Consider the following 18536-nt stretch of genomic DNA (forward strand, 5'->3'; position numbering starts at 1 on the left):
ATGGTGTCGTCTGTAATAAATAGCATTCCTCTTTGTTTTACTGCCCTCTACTGGTCTGGTGGTGTAGTGCATTTACATTTTTTTTCTCCATACGTCACTGTCCTGATTTGCACAACCCGGGACTTCAGCCCGCGGTCGAAACGCAGACAACAACGGGGGTACAGGAACCTTTTAATTCAGGGTAAAGTAGTTCTGGGGGATAAAAGACCCCGGAACTCTTGCTCCAAATGCACCTTTAGAGAAACAGATCCTGGATGTTAGACACTGGAGCAAACGGGCAGTGTGTGCTGTCTTTTCTTCTATTGATTCATAATGCATGTGTGTCTGTGTCAGTGGGTCGTTCTGCCAGTGTGCAATGTGTCTCACGGCATACAACCGTGTTGCATGGAAATAGATGGCACAGAGGTTAAAGCAGATTGAGAGAGAGAGAGAGAGAGAGAGAGAGAGAGAGAGAGAGAGAGAGAGAGAGAGAGAGAGAGAGAGAGAGAGGGAGAGAGAGAGTGCACACATTTCCTGCATACCTCTCCTGCCCGTTCCCTCCTCTCCCTCCCACTTAGGGCTTCGAAATGAGAGTGCCTTCGCTCACAGCGTGCTCCTGTCTCACCCTCGCTCTATCTCTCTATGCTCCCTCTACCTCTGACTCTCTCTCTCTCTCTCTCTCTCTCTCTCTCTCTCTCTCTCTCTCTCTCTCTCTTTCTGCTCCACTCTCTCAGTCAGAGAGGGGAAATCTCCGTAACCAGCTGTAGCTTAATGTGGTCGTCATTTTTACCATCCTTACATTGATGTTCTCCTGCGTTATTTCTCTGCAGGTTCAATTCCTCTTCTGTTCAGCTGACTTCAAGTGTGTGTAAGCTGCTCAGGTTTAAAGGGTGGAGGTTATGGTGGAGAACTTTTAAGGCTGCTATCAAGGCACCTTTCACTTCTCTGTCTTGAAATCACTTTGGATTGGATTGCTGTTCAGAGTCTGCGATGGAAGGATTCTTGTTGTAGTGGATGACTCATTTGGGTTGTTTCTCCCCTTGAGACGTCAGGATATAGACTTTCTTTCCTTTTGTTCCATCTGCGTGTGTCACCTCTCAGATACTCTGTAGGACCGTTGGGACTTTTATGGAGTGTGAAATTTTTGCAGTAAGTGTGAAGTTTGGGAGGGCAAAGTGAAACAAAGCATGGCTGATGGAACAAGAGCAGAGTGTTGAAGCGCTCTGTCAGGAGAGGCAGCTCAGGTAAGAGTATCAGGATTGATTTGCATGCTCTGAGACATTTGTAATTATTCATAACGATGCATTAACAGGCATGTGATGAGCTTTGTGGTGCTTTATGGAGCATATAGAACCGGTCTCACCTGAATGTGATGACTTTGAGTCAGAAAGGTTGATTAGTTTCTCAGTTAATCGCAGATCTTTAAAGCTTGGTAATTGGCTGGACAGGTGGTCACAAATGACTCTGCGGTCCTTAAAGAGCGTCATGAACCGTGATACATTCAGACCTTTATTCTAACAAACACAAACGTGCCTTTACTCTCATGAAGGATGGGATGCACTTCAACATTAGACGTCTCTCAGAATACAAATCGCTCAGCAGAACTCTCAAGTCTGTCGTGGCTCTTCTTCACAAAAATATATTTTCAGTTTTACCAACAGGAAATAAAAAGTGACCATCAGAGTGTATTTTTATCAGACAATTCATTCAGTCTCGACGGCTGAAGTGAAGGAATGTTACTCATTAAATTGACTTCACTTCTGTTTGAATGAAATCTGATGTGGTGCTTCCTTTGTATCCTTTTTTATTTCTACAACTTCCTCTCATGTGACAGCAGTTTAGCCCAGGTCAACAACATTTGTAACAGCTTGATAATTTTCTGATTTTCACAGAGCCCATGAAGTACAAAGAGTATTTGTTTTTATCTTGTGCAAACATTATAATCTTGTTTGCACAAAAAAAAAGAAGTTTTGGGACGTCAGGGGCTCTGTAGCTTTTATTACTTAAGATATTAAATATAAATAACCAATATTTCATTATGCATAATTAACCATAAATGTTTCATAATATAAAAGTAAAAAATTGCCCATTTGCATATTGGTTTAAGTCAGGGGTGTCAAACATGCGGCCCGCGGGCCAAAACTGGCCCACCAGATGTTCCAATCCGGCCCGTGGAATAATTTGCTAAATGAAAGGGTTACATAGAAGACATTAAGACTGCAATTTTTCATTAAAAGTAACTGCGATTTCAGATTTGTCCTCTAGGGGTCGCATTAAATTATATTGTTGATGGAGCGCACCTGAAAGGCGCTTTTTTTTCCTGGGACTTTTTTCTTAAAGTGAGGAAATAGATTAGGCTACTTGCTGTTTGCATAATCCGGTTGAGATTCATAAAGACTTTTTAGAGCACTATAAGATGATCCACTAAATAGTCAACTTTATCTTCTTCATTATTATAATCTATCTGTTCTTTTGCAGTAAACATTACATTCGGTATCAGGTGAATGGGTAACCTGTGTTTGGTGTGTTCGCAGCAGGTTTCAGGGCTTAAAGAGTCAAATATTCGGCCCACTATCATGAGACTCATCATGGCAGAAAATACAAGAGTTTTTGTAGAAAGATAATTCATTAAATGTGAACATTTTCAGAATGTGCTTGTACTTTTTTGCACTAAAACAAAGGGAAAGTTTAGAGTTGTTATTATTTATAGGTTGTTATGTTGTGATTTTACTGGTCCGGCCCACTTTGGATCAACTTGGGCTGTATGTGGCCCCTGAACTGAAATGAGTTTGACGCCCCTGGTTTAAGTGATACACTTAAAAGGATATAACTCACAGGGGAACTATTTCATTTCAGCCTTTTTGTTGAGAAACTGAATGCAGAACTGGAACAGAAGCTCGGACTTCAACCGCTGCAGATGGGGTCACTCTACCACAGGATTTAGCTCATTTTAAGAGGCTCCATCCAAAACACTTCATGTACTTTATATTTGGACATTTCACACACGTTGCTTACTCCATCAACTGAGCTGTGGGGTGGTCTTGGCCTGGTGGTTTCGGCGCATGTTCCATGTGCAAGGGGCTGTAGTCCTGGTGACAGTGGTCGTGGGTTTACAGTGGCTGGGAAGTGCATCCAAGGACAAGTTTACATTTAGGAAAACATTTTTACATGTTATAAAACAAAATGACATGAAACACTTTTACCAAGAACCAAACAAATTTACATTAAGAAAACAAATGTATTAAATCAGAAACACTTTTAAAGAGACAGAACATTTTTACCAGAAACAAATTTACAAACAGCAGATTCTACTGAAAAGGAATGAACCAAATACAGGAAGTGATCAAGTGAGTGTTTTGTTTTGGCGGAGAGAAACTTACTGTAGTGCCAATCATAGGTCATTCTGATGTGTCCTTTCAAAATAAAAGCCAAAGGAAATTTCTTATAAATAGCAATAATTGGGCACGGACTTAGCCTAATGGTTAAGTTGCGTGCCCATGTAGCAGTTGGCCGGCGTTCAAATCCAGCATGTCATTCCCCGACTTTTTCCACATTTCCTACACTATCCACTGTCCTCTCCTCTATGAATAAAGGTGCAAGAGCCCAAAAATATAACTTAAAAAAAAAGAAACAATAGCGATAATTCTGGATATTTTCAATGGGATTTCGTTCATAATCTCTGATTGAAAATATCCAGAATTATCGCTATTTTTTCAAATTTCAAATGCCAGATTTTTAAATTAACACATCAGATCAAGCTGTGATTGGCTGGATTACATTATGAGGTTGTCCACTATTGGTCTGACCATTAATGAGTCAGTGCAAAATGAGATTCTCTGTTCATGATCTCTGATTAATAATATCCAGAATTATTGCTATTTTTTCAAATTTTGTTTGGCTTTTGTTTTGAAAGGACACATCAGAATGACCTGTGATTGGCAGGACAGTCCGTTTCTCTGTGTGAAAACTCGACCACTTCCTGTATTTGGTTCATTTTTATTTCCACTAGAATCTGTTGTTTGTAGATGTGTTTCTGATTTTATAAATTTGTTCCATCCTTGGTAAAATTGTTTCATGTCATCTTGTTTTCTCAAATGTAAAAATGTTTTCCAAAATGTTAATTTGTCTCCAACTTTGTAATTGTACTTCCCAGCCACCGTACGGGTCTGACCATTTGCTGCGTGTCCTCCCCCTCTCTCTGCTCCCCACGTTTACTCTCTCTCTTCAGCTTTCCCGTCAAAGAAATGCAAAATGCCCAAAATAAAACTAATAATAAATGGAACTGCACTGGCATAAGTTCAAAGACTCTTTCAGGGCATATTTTTTAAGCCACAAGTCATCAGGGATTTCAATTTCCTGTTATGAGAAAGTTGGTCACGTGCGAGCAGCCAAAGCCACTTCAAATGAAAGATGCAGATTAGGTTAAACTTGAAATGGTGCCTGAGAAGAAGCTTTGCATTGAAAGCAAGCTCATGAAATCCCTCAGTGGTGAGATATTCCCTGACAATGAAGACTTTGAATTATGTTAAATTAGCTCCTGTAGTTACCCTGGATATGATACTCAGCAGTCCAGAGAAATCCCAGTATGTGTAGTGATCACCGAAGGACCAATCTAAGCCTAAAGACAAAGGGTGATTACAGTTTCCAACACTCACCCGTTTGTGTTTCTTTTCCAGATATGACCACAGAGTCCATGGAGCCGGTAGGAGTCCTCGTGGAAAGGGGTGCCAATTCCACTGACCCCCCTCTGACCTCACATGAGGACACAGCTGCCACCTTCACCATCGGAACAATCCTCTCCATCATGTGCTTCGTTGGAGTCTCAGGGAACATCTACACCTTGGTGGTCATGTGCCACTCCATGAGGACTGCCGCCTCCATGTACATCTACATCATAAACTTAGCGTTGGCAGATCTGCTCTATCTTCTCACCATACCGTTTGTGGTCTGCACTCACTTTCTTCAGGGGTGGTACTTTGGAGATGCTGGGTGTCGAATTCTGATCAGCATGGACTTCCTGACCATGCATGCTAGCATCTTCACGCTGACAGTCATGAGTACTGAGCGCTACTTTGCTGTGCTGAAACCGCTCGATACAGTCAAGCGCTCTAAAAGTTACCGGAAGGCTATCGCTCTGCTGGTGTGGGCGGCGTCTCTCATCTTGACCCTGCCGATGATAGTGAGGATCCAACTGATGACGGTGGGAAACAAAGCCATGTGCCAACCCACCTTGTCCCCACTCTCCTACAAAGTGTACATCACCTTCCTGTTTTGCACAAGCATCGTCGCTCCAGGACTGATCATCGGCTATCTCTACATCCAACTCGCTCGTACTTATTGGGTTTCACAGACGGAGACATTCAAGCAGACCAAGAAACTTCCCAATCAAAAGGTCAGTGCATAACAGCATGGTGTACTTTAAAACTTACACAGTGAATATGTGGATGTGTGTGACTTAATTAGTCAAGTGGACATCCTTATACGTAACATTAAGAGTCCATGCTTTCCAAAGCTAAAGTTTGCATGGTTGGAATAAACCATGAAGCTTTTGTTGGCCTCACACCATCAATCAATCAATTTGTATTCATATAGCACCAAATCCCAACAAATGTTATCCTCAGACTCTCTCCAAAACAGAGCCGGTGTAGACCGTACTCTATGTTCTATTATTAACAAAGACCCAACATCAAGACAGGATCAGATCTTACAGACAGGACTCATGGACAAATTCCACCAGATCCGTGTCCAGTCCGTCTCCGGTCCATCACAGCACCTGAACTGATAGGTTTCTATTCTAGTCAATGTGTTAACTGCCGCTGGATCCACTCCATTGTGTTCCGGGTGCGTCCCTGATCCAGCAGGTACACAAGACTTCTATTTTTGCCGGATGCTGGAGCACGACGCATCAATCTCAACAGAGCAGATGGAGCGGGACAGGAAGTCAGGCACCAAAACAAAATGAAAACATCCGATTAATTTTCAGAATAAAACACTCTGTGTTATCACCAGATCGTATTTCACTTAACTACAACAACAAACCGTCATGATGAGCGGAGCCAGGCCTGGAGTCAACAGGTCAGAGGTTTTCAGAGGACCAGAAAGACAACATGGATGAGGAGAGGAGGAGGAGAATCCTTCATTCAGTGATTACTGTGGTAAAACCTCGGTCACATGACTCCAGCTGTCCGGAGGTCCTGCTCCGTGCTGCGTTCTGAAAACGCAACCGGTGGCTGTTCACGGACGAGAGAGCATGGAGCCGGACTGCAGTGCATCGGAGACGGACCAGACACAGATCTGCTGGAAATCCAGTGTTAGCCTATGGCATCATAACTAAGAGCAGTAATATTGGTTTATGTCTCTTACTATGTGAACAAAGCTGGAACCTTTCAGTGTGGCACTAATGGTTCTGGGCACTTAACTTACACTGAACATTAGTATGTAGATGGTATTTCATCAGAGGCACAGGTCTAGCTGGGTCATATCCATTACACCATTATGCTCACCCTCTAGCTGTGGGTTGAGCCCGAAGCATTTTTCTCCAATGATCTTCAAAATGTTCCATGAAAGCCAAGGATGGCCTCGCAAACCCTGCCTTCCTTGCCCTCGCACTTTAACAGACGGAAACCTCCAGCAGGACCAGACTCATGTTAGACACACATCTGAGCCCGAGTTAGAGAGAGAGAGAGAGAGAGAGAGAGAGAGAGAGAGAGAGAGAGAGAGAGAGAGAGAAAGAGAGAGTTGATAGTTGTAGCACATTAAAAAACTCTTGTTTAAGGTGAGGGGAAGATGATGCCTGGGTGAAAATAACTTCTAGTACAGGATGCTAGACCTCATTAGTCTCAAGACATACAGGTTTCCAAAACCCTCTCCCTCTGTTGACTTTGTGGAGGGATATCAGTCTCTCAAAAAAAACTCCCACTTCCTAATTCACCTCATGGCAGGCAGCTTTTCCCCAAATCCGGTCCCTCATGTCCTACCAGGTCTGCAGCTCAGCTGGTGGTTAATGGCGACACATCCATCAGGTGGAAGCTGATGTATGGACAGAGAGTCAGACATTCACAGACATTTATCTCCAGGGCTGTTAATTCAGTTATCCTCCTCATGGAGACTGTACTGACTCCTGAGGTAGAGGCCATTCTGTCTCACAAACATTGTATGACTCTCTGTTTGGACTAGGACAACAACACTGTCTCCATGGAAGACTGCTTTGCTGCTAAAGCGAAGCATTATTCGTCCTCCTTCTATTGCTGCAGGTTTCCTTATACTCCATTTCCTCTTTGCTTTGTGCTCACGCAGAGAAAAACCTTTTCCAATTTGCTTCCTAGCAGGGATTAAGAGCGCTTCATGTTTCTTATCAGTGTGATAAACTATGTGACGAATGCTGCCCTTCAGTTGCATTACAGCTGAACACAGAATTTACTTGTAGCTCAATGCAAGGGAGAATACAGACTGACCAAGTTTCTGAAGTTCCTGTGCTTGGTGCAGGAATAATTAATCTCTCTCTCTGCGCTGTGTGTGTTGGTGGATCACTTGCTGTGATTTCCCTGAGGGCGAGGAAGGCAGGGTTTGCGAGGCCCTTCTTGGCTTTCGTAGAACATTTTGAAGATCATTGGAGAAAAATGCTTCGGGCTCAACCCACAGCTAGAGGGTGAGCATAATGGTGTAATGGATATGACCCAGCTAGACCTGTGCCTCTGATGAAATACCATCTACATACTAATGTTCAGTGTAAGTTAAGTGCCCAGAACCATTAGTGCCACACTGAAAGGTTCCAGCTTTGTTCACATAGTAGGAGACATAAACCATTATTACTGTAGGACTGGTTGACTGCTATACAAGCCAAGAGTCACCCTGTGTGCACTACCATGGTCTCAGCAGATGTGTGTCTAACATGAGTCTGGTCCTGCTGGAGGTTTCTGCCTGTTAAAGGAAGTTTGTCCTTGCCACTGTAACTTGCTAAATGCTGCAAAGTGCTCTGCTCATGGTGGATTAAGATGAGATAAGGCTTCCACCAGATCCGCTGCAGTCCAGCTCCGTGCTCTCTCGTCCGTGAACACCCACCGGTTGTGTTTTCAGATTGCAGCACAGAGCAGGACCTCCGGACAGTGTTCTGAAAACACAACCGGTGGGTGTTGACGGACGAGAGAGCACGGAGCCGGACTGCAGCGGATCTGGTGGAAGCCTGATCTCGTCTTAATCCACCATGAGCAGAGCACTTTGCACTGGTGGAATTTGAACTTGAGTCCTGTTTGCAAGATGGGACTGGATCTGATCCTGTCTTGATGTTGGGTCTTTGTTAATGATAGAACATAGATTACGGTCTAGACCTGCTCTGTTTGGAAAGGGTCTTCATATAACATTTGTTGGGATTTGGTGCTTTATAAATAAAGATTGATTGATTGATGTCAACAAAAGCAACAAAACCAATGTCAAAACCAACTTGGTTCTCCCAGATGTCAACATTTTGTCTGCCTTTTGACGTGATCACATTGTGATGTTCTCTGTTGCCTCGAACCCCTCAAGGTGCTGTACCTGATCTTCACCATCGTCCTCCTCTTCTGGGCATGCTTCCTGCCCTTCTGGATCTGGCAGCTGCTGAGTCAGTTCCACCCCTCGATGCCCCTGTCCTCCAAAGTCAAGCGAAACATCAACTACCTGACCACATGCCTGACGTATTCCAACAGCTGCATTAACCCTTTCCTGTACACGCTGCTCACCAAGAACTACAAGGAGTACCTGAGAAAGCACAACCGGTCCTGGACGGCTGGCAGCTACTTCAACAGGAGGAGTCGGTTTCAGCGTTCGCCGCGCAGGTCGCCGTCTTCCAGCAGTCAGCAGTGCACAGAGAGCTTCATGCTTACGCACACGGCCTCCCTGCGAGCACAAAACAGCAGCTTGTAAGGTAGGAGCTGACTTTCTGACTGATGTTTGTGATTTGGGAATTCTGATAAGAAAACCAAAAGAAAGACAACATCATGAGACTTTCCCATGACACAGCTTAGAGCAGCATGATGTGGTTGCTTTTGAGCGGGTACGTTTGCTGGAGTTCAGGATGAAGGACAGGTCTTTCAGGGTTTTGTGATTTCAGATGGACTTGATTTCTGTACCTTTCAAAATGTGTGTTTGGATTCAGACTTCCTGGTATGTGAGGTGAACATGCCAATGTGGGACAGCTGGTGCTTTCAATGGGGTGTTGTGAATATTGAATGGCTTCTGAACTTTATTGAGTTTCATAACAGAAACATGAATCCTGATTAAAACGGTGTGTGTGTGTGTGTGTGTGTGTGTGTGTGTGTGTGTGTGTGTGTGTGTGTGTGTCAACCAGATCTGGACTCTCCTTCATCAAAGGGCATACATGTATGAATGAATGAGACTTGTAGATCATGTAATTTGGGAGAGTTCAAAATAAATATTTAACATTTCCTGTGTTTGATTATAAAGAATATGTTTTATGAGGCGTATACGTTTATTTCAGCTTTATATTTGATTGACTAATGCAAACACAACAAATCAGATTTGAAACTCAAAGTTTTGATTATTTTATGACAAAAAAATGTCCAGATTTTTTTTAAACGTAAGCCTTCATGAGTGATGAATTACACAAAAATGAAAATTTTGAATTTACTCAATGTTCCATTAATTAAGTGTTATGTAAGGGACACTTAATTAGATGAGTCGCTGTGCTTTGGGGTCTTGTCTCAACCATGCGGCAACATGCGGTCTAAAAACATGAGTCCAATGGGGAAGTGCTAAAAACTGCAGTTCATCAAGGATCCACTTGAGGCTGGCTACAGGAGTACCAAAAACCACATACACACCAATTCAAAAAAGACGATTTTTACAGCAAAAATAAACATGTTAACAGCCTGGTACAAAAAACAAGTGTAGTCTGGATAGCTCATTTCTTGATTGGCACACACTGTACGGGGGGTGTTAATTTCGTCAATGAAATGATGACAATAAATATTTGTCGACTCATTTTTTGATGATGCAAACGAGATTACGACGAGCTAAAGTGCATCACTGGTAATAAAAACTCGCTGTGCGTCTAATCTTTAAAGATGGCGTGATGACTTCCTGTGACAGGCTGAGTTATTATCTGAGGGGCTCAGTGTTAGCTTGGTCTCTACCTGCAGCAGGTGTGCTTCATGAACCAGCTCTCCTCACCTCCATGCATCTGTCTCATCTTCATTGATGATTTTTACCCCCGGTGTGTGTTAGTGACAAAGACACAACCGGGGGACGTCTGTTTAATATTGGATGTTTGACGTTGTTGCCGTGTCCACCGTGAAAAGCTCTGCATCTTCAGCTTGATTTAATCCAGTTTGGTGAAACATCAGACATATTTAGTAAGTTTTGATCAACTCCTTGTCATCAAAGATGCAGATGCATTTTAGAGTGCCGTGAACTGACTGTCTGTCCAGTGCGCCTGTCATGGCAGGTGCATTCAAGGACCGTCGTAAATGTGTAATACAGTCCTTTCATGGCATTTTTCTGTGAATCAAGAATGTTTTCTTTTGACTTTTTAGCAGGGCCAGGCTGAATTATTTAACTTAAGATATTACCCAAGCAAAAGGGTTAAAGGAGTGTTGATCATTTTAACACTTTGTATAACCCTGATATCCCGATATCTGATCAACTACATGAATTATTTAAAGAGTGAAGATGTTTTGGCAAAAATCATAGACTAAAATGTTTTGAGTTTCCGCCAACTAAAACTAGACTGAAACCAACAGTCTTAGTCTTTAGAAGAAAATGCCTAAGACTAAATCTAAAATAGCCGCCAAAATTAACACTACTGTACGGGGGTGAATTTTTTCATAATGTGGTAATTTCAAAGATATTTAGATTACAAGTCTTCCAATGAGAGGCCCAGTTGACTTGATTGACAGGTGGGAACACTGTAGCTGTTGGCGAGGAGGCTCAAAGCCCGCCTCTTTACGTCACAATCACTCGACAGCAGCAACGATTGGCCTCAAAACAGCACTTCAGAAACAGATGAGTGACGTCACGGATACTACGTCCATATTTTATACAGTCTATGGTCTCACCCTGTCAAGATCCTATTTTCCATAACCCCCTGCTAACCGTACATCATCCCACTTATTACCCGCTACTAACTTGAAATACAAACACGTTGTTAAAAACATTGATTAAAGATGATTTTATTGATTTAAATGATTTATGTTTACAGTTTTTAAAAATAGTCCCAGTGATTCCAAGTCAGTGATCGTTCCATGGTGATGGATTCTTCTCTGCCTGTTGTGGTGGATTGAACATGAAACTGTCCTCATTCAGCTCTCCTTCTTCTCTGAGCTCTGTGGTTCACACACCTTTAAAAAGAAACTAATGTCACAACTTTGAACCCTGCTGCTATCATCACCACCGCTCATGGTTTAACTTTCTTTGTAGAGATCACTAACATAAAGTTTCTCTCACCTGCTCCACTCCTTCATCATATTGATGGACAGGATCCTATATGAAAATGACCGTAACCTGCCGATTTAGCATGCTAACTGAAGCTAACGTCTTAGCCACATTGTTTTGATGCTAACTGAAGCTAACGGTTTTACCTCACCTTACGGTCTATGGTGTCAACAAGCAGAAGCTAAATGCGTCTGAACTCTTTTCTGTGGATTGATTTGACATGACGTGTGATCAGTTTGTCTCTGGTGTTGCTCATGTTAGTGAAAGTAAATAACCATTGTCAAGGGATTTTGACCAATCAGAATCAAGCATCTTACACATCTGTAAAATCACTATGAGAGCCGGGTTATAATAGATAAATATAAAAAACTTGAGAGACTAATACCTTTCGAGTCTAAATGTTGTGTCTGTGATCAGTCCAGTATGAGGTTGCCTGTATGCATGGTTCAGCCTTTACAACTAAGGTCATAAATCATTGCATCATTTAAGTTATGGCAGAAATGATTTAGCCTCATAAATGTAGAAAAAATAACTTTAACAGCTGTTCCCTAAACTGCTCTGATGTCCTGCTGAGTGTGTTTCTACAAAGACTGCTTTGATAGACATCTGAATAGTTCTAGTTCAGAAAAACAACAACATGCATCTTTCATCCACCACTTCATTCAAAATTTACAGTCATATGCAAATCAGCTTTTCAAGCTCAACTTTTCCACTCAGTTATTAAATTCTCAAAAATCTCCTTTCTTTACTTTCACAGTTTATTCTTTCTCTTTTCCTGAAGGTTCTCCTTCCTTATCATCTTTGACCGTCAGATTCTTCATTAGCTCATTTCCCATCAATCCATCACTTTGTTTATGTATGTATGGCAGCTCTTGTTTGGTTCTGGATATAGCTCGGCTTTGCACGACTGCCAGGTGCCCCACTTCTTGCAACACATAAATATTTCGTATGGATTTATGTATGTGTTTGCCAGTCAGCATCAGTCTTTGATACAATACATGGATTTTAGATTTAGGTCACAAATACTCCTTGCAGAAGAAAATGATGAAGGAAATCAAAGTGCAGCAGAGAGGAACAGAGGCTGGAGAGAAGGGCAATGGGAGAGGGATGTGTCATCACACAGGGACACAGGCAGAAGCACAGACTCGCCACCAGCCTGCCACTTGTGGAGCAGAGCAATATAAATGCCACAGAAGGGGAAAGCCAGCCAGCACTCAACTTATCATTTGTATTTAGTTAGATGGGTGGTTCATTGGTTTGTTCATTGGTTCATTCGTTGGTTCACTGGTTTGTTGGTTTGTTGGTTTGTTGGTTAGTTGATTTTCTAGTTTGTTGGTTAGTTGGTTTGCTGGTTTGCTGGTTTGTTGGTTTGTTGGTTAGTTGGTTTGTTGGTTAGTTGATTTTCTGGTTTGTTGGTTAGTTGGTTTGCTGGTTTGTTGGTTAGTTGGTTTGCTGGTTTGCTGGTTTGTTGGTTTGTTGGTTAGTTGGTTTGCTGGTTTGTTGGTTCGTTGATTTTCTGGTTTGTTGGTTTGTTGGTTTGTTGATTTTCTGGTTTGTTCGTTAATTGGTTTGTTGGTGTGTTGATTTTCTGGTTTGTTGGTTAGTTGGTTTGCTGGTTTGTTAGTTAGTTGGTTTGCTGGTTTGTTGGTTCGTTGATTTTCTGGTTTGTTGGTTAGTTGGTTTGCTGGTTTGTTGGTTAGTTGGTTTGTTGGTTTGCTGGTTTGTTGGTTAGTTGGTTTGTTGATTTTCTGGTTTGTTGGTTAGTTGGTTTGCTGGTTTGTTGGTTAGTTGGTTTGTTGGTTTGCTGGTTTGTTGGTTTGCTGGTTTGTTGGTTAGTTGGTTCACTGGTTTGCTGGTTTGTTGGTTAGTTGGTTCACTGGTTTGTTGTTTCGTTGATTTTCTGGTTTGTTGGTTAGTTGTTTTTTTAGTTAGTTGGTTTCCTGGTCTGTTGGTTTGCTGGTTTGTTAGTTATTTGGTTTGCTGGTTTGTTAGTTAGTTGGTTTGCTGGTTTGTTAGTTAGTTGGTTTGCTGGTTTGTTAGTTAGTTAGTTGGTTTGCTGGTTTGCTGTTTTTTTAGTTGATTTGCTGGTTTGTTGGTTAGTTGGTTTGCTGGTTTGTTGGTTCATTGGTTTGTTGGTTTTTTAGTTTGTTGGTTTGCTGGTTTGTTGGTTTCCTGGTTTGCTGGTTTGTTGGTTTGTTGTTTCGTTGATTTTCTGGTTTGTTGGTTAGTTGGTTTGTCAGTTAGTTGGTTTGCTGGTTTGTTGGTTCATTGGTTTGTTGGTTTGTTGGTTAGTTGGTTTGCTGTTTTGTTGGTTTGCTGGTTTGTTGGTTCATCAGTTAGTTGGTTTGTCAGTTAGTTGGTTTGCTGGTTTGTTGGTTTGTTGGTTAGTTGGTTTGTCAGTTAGTTGGTTTGCTGGTTTGTTGGTTCATTGGTTTGTTGGTTAGTTGGTTTGCTGGTTTGTTGGTTTGTTGGTTCATTGGTTTGTTGGTTTGTCAGTTAGTTGGTTTGCTGGTTTGTTGGTTTGTTGGTTGGTTGGTTTGTCAGTTAGTTGGTTTGTTGGTTTGTTGGTTAGTTGGTTTGCTGTTTTGTTGGTTTGTTGGTTTGCTGGTTTGTTGGTTTGTTGGTTCATTGGTTTGTTGGTTTGTTGGTTAGTTGGTTTGCTGTTTTGTTGGTTTGTTGGTTCATTGGTTTGTTGGTTTGTTGGTTAGTTGGTTTGCTGTTTTGTTGGTTTGTTGGTTTGCTGGTTAGTTGGTTTGCTGTTTTGTTGGTTTGCTGGTTTGTTGGTTCGTTGGTTTGTTGGTTTGTCAGTTAGTTGGTTTGCTGGTTTGTTGGTTCGTTGGTTCGTTGGTTTACTCTTTCGTTGGTTTGTTAATTTGTTGGTTTGTTCATTGGTTCGTTCATTGGTTCTTTTGTTGGTCCTTTTTTTTTCCATTTGTTGGTGTTGTTTTGGTTGGTTGGATGAACTCTCTGCTTCTCCTCATCCTTCAAATGATCCCATCTTTGAAAACAGTGCGCCATGACAGCCGGTCTGTTATGGAGGACTTTACACCGACTCAGAGCGAGCTGTCAAACTTAAGATGTAACCTATGCTAATGTTGGAACTATCTCAGCTGGTGCAACGCCCCAAAATGTTAGGAGTGTTTCAACTCCATCCTAATTTAGAAATGATGTTCAATCTAGGCTACGTTTGGACTAACACACAGCTGGTGAAACCCAGTGCTGACCTCAACCCATCCAGCACTTTTGGGGTGAACTGAATGGAAATGGTGAGCGAGGCCTTCTCGTCCAACATCAGAGCCTGAGCTCATGAACACTCTACAGAATGAACGGGCACACATTCACACACAGAGAGAGTCCAAATACTGTTGTCCATGCTCATGTGTACTTTAATAGCTCCACCTTAGCGCCACCATGGAACCACAAATCAAATGAGCTAGCACGTTACAGCTGTCCTGATCCAACAGCATCTCCACATATGTAGTGTAGTGTTGCAGAATATATCTCACACTGATCTGAGTTCAAAGGTAGATCTGTCATTCAGTATCCACATTAATATTCAATGTGTGTCACTGTCCTGGGATCAGCAGCTGTCAGGCTTCACAGTATTACCCGTCACGTCACTCTCATGAGAACGCCCCATCACTTTGTTAACAGCGAGCTGTTACTTTAACAGACTGTCGTAGTAAAGGTTCATTAGCCTCACAGTTCACAAGACTCTAACGCTTCTATTGATCGATTTATTTTCAAACACTCTCAGACAGAAGAGAAGCTGAACCAATAAAAACTTTACATTCACACATGAGGTGATGGAAACTGTGCTGACTTCATGCATGTCACGTCATGGTCTCTCTCTCTCTCTCTCTCTCTCTCTCTCTCTCTCTCTCTCTCTCTCTCTCTATCTATCTGTGTGTGTGTGTGTGTGTGTGTGTGTGTGTGATTAAGAACACATGGTTGTAGTGGGAAAGTGTACAGATTTACCTTATTCTGGTAAGTTCTGGTACTTATTTGAGCAGCTCTGTAAGGATTACCCCACCATTTATTTACATACGCACAGAGAAAAAGAAAGAATGAAATGCAGAAAGAAAAGACATACTTACAGAGATAAAGAAACAAAGAATCAAAGAAAGAAACAAAGACATACAGAAACAAAGAAAGAAACAAAGACATACAGAAACAAAGAAAGAAACAAAGACATACAAAAACAAAGAAACAAAGAAAGAAACAAAGACATACAGAAACAAAGAAAGAAACAAAGACATACAAAAACAAAGAAACAAAGAAAGAAACAAAGACATACAGAAACAAACAAACAAACAAAGAAACAAAGACATACTGAAACAAAGACATACAGAAACAAAGAAAGAAAGAAAGAAACAAAGACACACAGAAACAAACAAGCAAAGAAAGAAACAAAGACATACAGAAACAAACAAACAAAGAATCAAATAAAGAAACAAAGACATGCCTAAAGAAACAAACAAACAGAGAAACAAACAAAGACATACCTTAAGAAACAAACAAAGACATACCTAAAGAAACTAAGAAAGAAACAAAGAAATGAGGAATCAAGGAAAGAATCAAAGAAACAAACAGAGAAGGAGAGAAAGAAACAAAGACACACACAAAGAAAAACAAAGAAAGAAAGATAGAACGAAAAAAGAAAGAAACAGAGTGAAGGAAACAAAGACATGCACATAGAAACACATACAGAAAGAAAGATAGAATAAAACAAGAAAGAAACAGACAGAAGGAGAGAAAGAAACAGAGACACACAAAGAAAAATATAGAAAGAAAGATAGAACGAAAAAAGAAAGAAACAGACAGAAGGAGAGAAAGAAACAGAGACACACAAAGAAAAATATAGAAAGAAAGATAGAACGAAAAAAGAAAGAAACAGACCGAAGGAAACAAAGACATGCACATAGAAACACATACAGAAAGAAAGAAACAAAGAAAGAAATACAGATAGAAACAAAGAAAGACATACAGTAACAAAGAAAGACATACAGAAAGAAACAAAGAAAGACATACAGAAAGAAAGAAAGAATCAAAGAAAGACACACAGTAACAAAGAAAGACATACAGAAAGAAACAAACAAAGAAAGACATACAGTAACAAAGAAACAAAGAAAGACATACAGAAAGAAACAAACAAACAAAGAAAGACATACAGTAACAAAGAAACAAAGAAAGACATACAGAAAGAAACAAAGAAAGACATACAGTAACAAAGAAAGACATACAGAAAGAAACAAACAAAGAAAGACATACAGAAAGAAACAAACAAACAAAGAAAGACATACAGAAAGAAAGAAAGAAACAAACAAACAAAGAAAGACATACAGAAAGAAACAAACAAACAAAGAAAGACATACAGAAAGAAAGAAAGAAAGAAACAAACAAACAAAGAAAGACATACAGAAAGAAAGAAAGAAACAAACAAAGACATACAGTAACAAAGAAAGACATACAGAAAGAAAGAAACAAAGAAAGACATACAGTAACGAAGAAAGACATACAGAAAGAAAGAAACAAAGAAAGATATACAGTAACGAAGAAAGACATACAGAAAGAAACAAAGAAAGAAAGACATACAGTAATGAAGAAAGACATACAGAAAGAAAGAAACAAAGAAAGACATACAGAAAGAAAGAAACAAAGAAAGATATACAGTAACGAAGAAAGACATACAGAAAGAAAGAAACAAAGAAAGAAAGACATACAGTAACAAAGAAAGACATACAGAAAGAAAGAAAGAAAGACATACAGTAACAAAGAAAGACGTACAGATAGAAAGAAAGAAACAAACAAACAAAGAAACAAAGAAAGACATACAAATAGAAAGAAAGAAAGAAAGAAACAAACAAACAAAGAAACAAAGAAAGACATACAAATAGAAAGAAATAAAGAAAGACATACAGTAACAAAGAAAAAAAGACATGAAGAAACAAAGACATACAAAAAGAAGAAACAAAGAAAGAAAAAAAGAGAAATATAATGTATGTTATATTGTCCAGATAGAAACATGAGGATATTGAAGTTGAGCTGTTTCTCCCTCCTCAGGAAATATTGGATCTAAAAGACTTCTGAAGTTTCACTGTATTTCATTTTAATTTATCTAATACCCCAAACAGAAAACTAGTAAAGATCCAATATTTACAATTCTGCTCATAACTTTTTCAATCAGTGTATATGTTGGCAGAGCTTTACCCTTGATTACTTTGGCGGTGTGTGTCCAAGGCTGCCTGCAGGGACTGAGGAGCAGCCAGTCATTTATTACCACTCTCTTCCTCGGAAAACAATGTGCTGAGTGACACCTGCAATAATTCACACGAGCAGAGAATATGACCGCACATGTGACCCTGACCACATGGACACACTCACACTCAAACACACAGTGTGCCTTTAAAGCCCTGCCCCCAAAAGTGTGTCAAAGATTATTTATGAATACTCTCATGTTTGTCAGTTTGACGTTATCTTTAATCCCGTTATTATATTGATCGCTGTGTGTTCACCAACAGCACATGAAATATTTATTGGCGTCTTTCACAGAGTGAAGCTACAAAAAGAAAAGTAATGTACAAATAAAAAATTTAAATGCTGGAGAACAAATAATCTACCTTAAGTTTTATAGAAAATATAATAAATAACATTTTTCAAAATGTCTTTTTGAGTCATCAATCAAATGTGAAGCAGATAAGCAGCATACCTGCAGCACACATGGAGGCCCAGCTATGTTTAGCTCATGAGCCACCGTGAAGGTCATTACACACTCAGTGTCTCCTCTGGGAAAATGCTGACTGGACTAATGTGCTTTCATTTAAACAATTAAGAGAGGAGTCATCGTCAATTGCTGTTTGATTGATGTGTAATATGAGAAGCATTTTGACCAAGAGTTCCGGGGTCTTTTTTTTTTTTTTTTTTTTTATATTTTTGGCCTTTTGCCTTTATTTGAGAGGACAGCTGAAGAGAGACAGGAAATGGGGGGAGCAGAGAGAGGGGGACGACATGCAGGAAATGGTTGACCGGCCGGGAATCGAACCGGCAACCCCTGCGACGAGGACTATAGCCTCTGTATGTGGGGCGCTTAGACCGCTAGGCCACCAGCGCCCCAGTTCCGGGGTCTTTTA

General features: G+C 40.6%; 1 protein-coding gene across 4 annotated transcripts in view; it reads left to right on the forward strand.

Annotated features, from left to right (window-relative positions):
* The window catches only part of LOC117830221 (urotensin-2 receptor), a 129846-nt gene that overhangs the window by 13268 nt on the left and 98042 nt on the right, over positions 1 to 18536 (forward strand). For 3 of the 4 annotated variants that reach the window (XM_034708253.1, XM_034708252.1, XM_034708250.1), the window contains exons 2-3: positions 4656 to 5371; positions 8503 to 9487. In XM_034708253.1, coding sequence (XP_034564144.1) covers positions 4658 to 5371; positions 8503 to 8880 — 1092 coding nt within the window. In that variant the 5' untranslated portion in view covers positions 4656 to 4657 and the 3' untranslated portion in view covers positions 8881 to 9487. Of the gene's footprint in view, positions 1 to 4655; positions 5372 to 8502; positions 9488 to 18536 lie in introns of those variants that run through there. The other variant, XM_034708251.1, reaches the window with a different exon arrangement.

This window comes from Notolabrus celidotus, chromosome 18, assembly GCF_009762535.1.
Source record: "Notolabrus celidotus isolate fNotCel1 chromosome 18, fNotCel1.pri, whole genome shotgun sequence".
Lineage (NCBI taxonomy): Eukaryota > Metazoa > Chordata > Actinopteri > Labriformes > Labridae > Notolabrus > Notolabrus celidotus.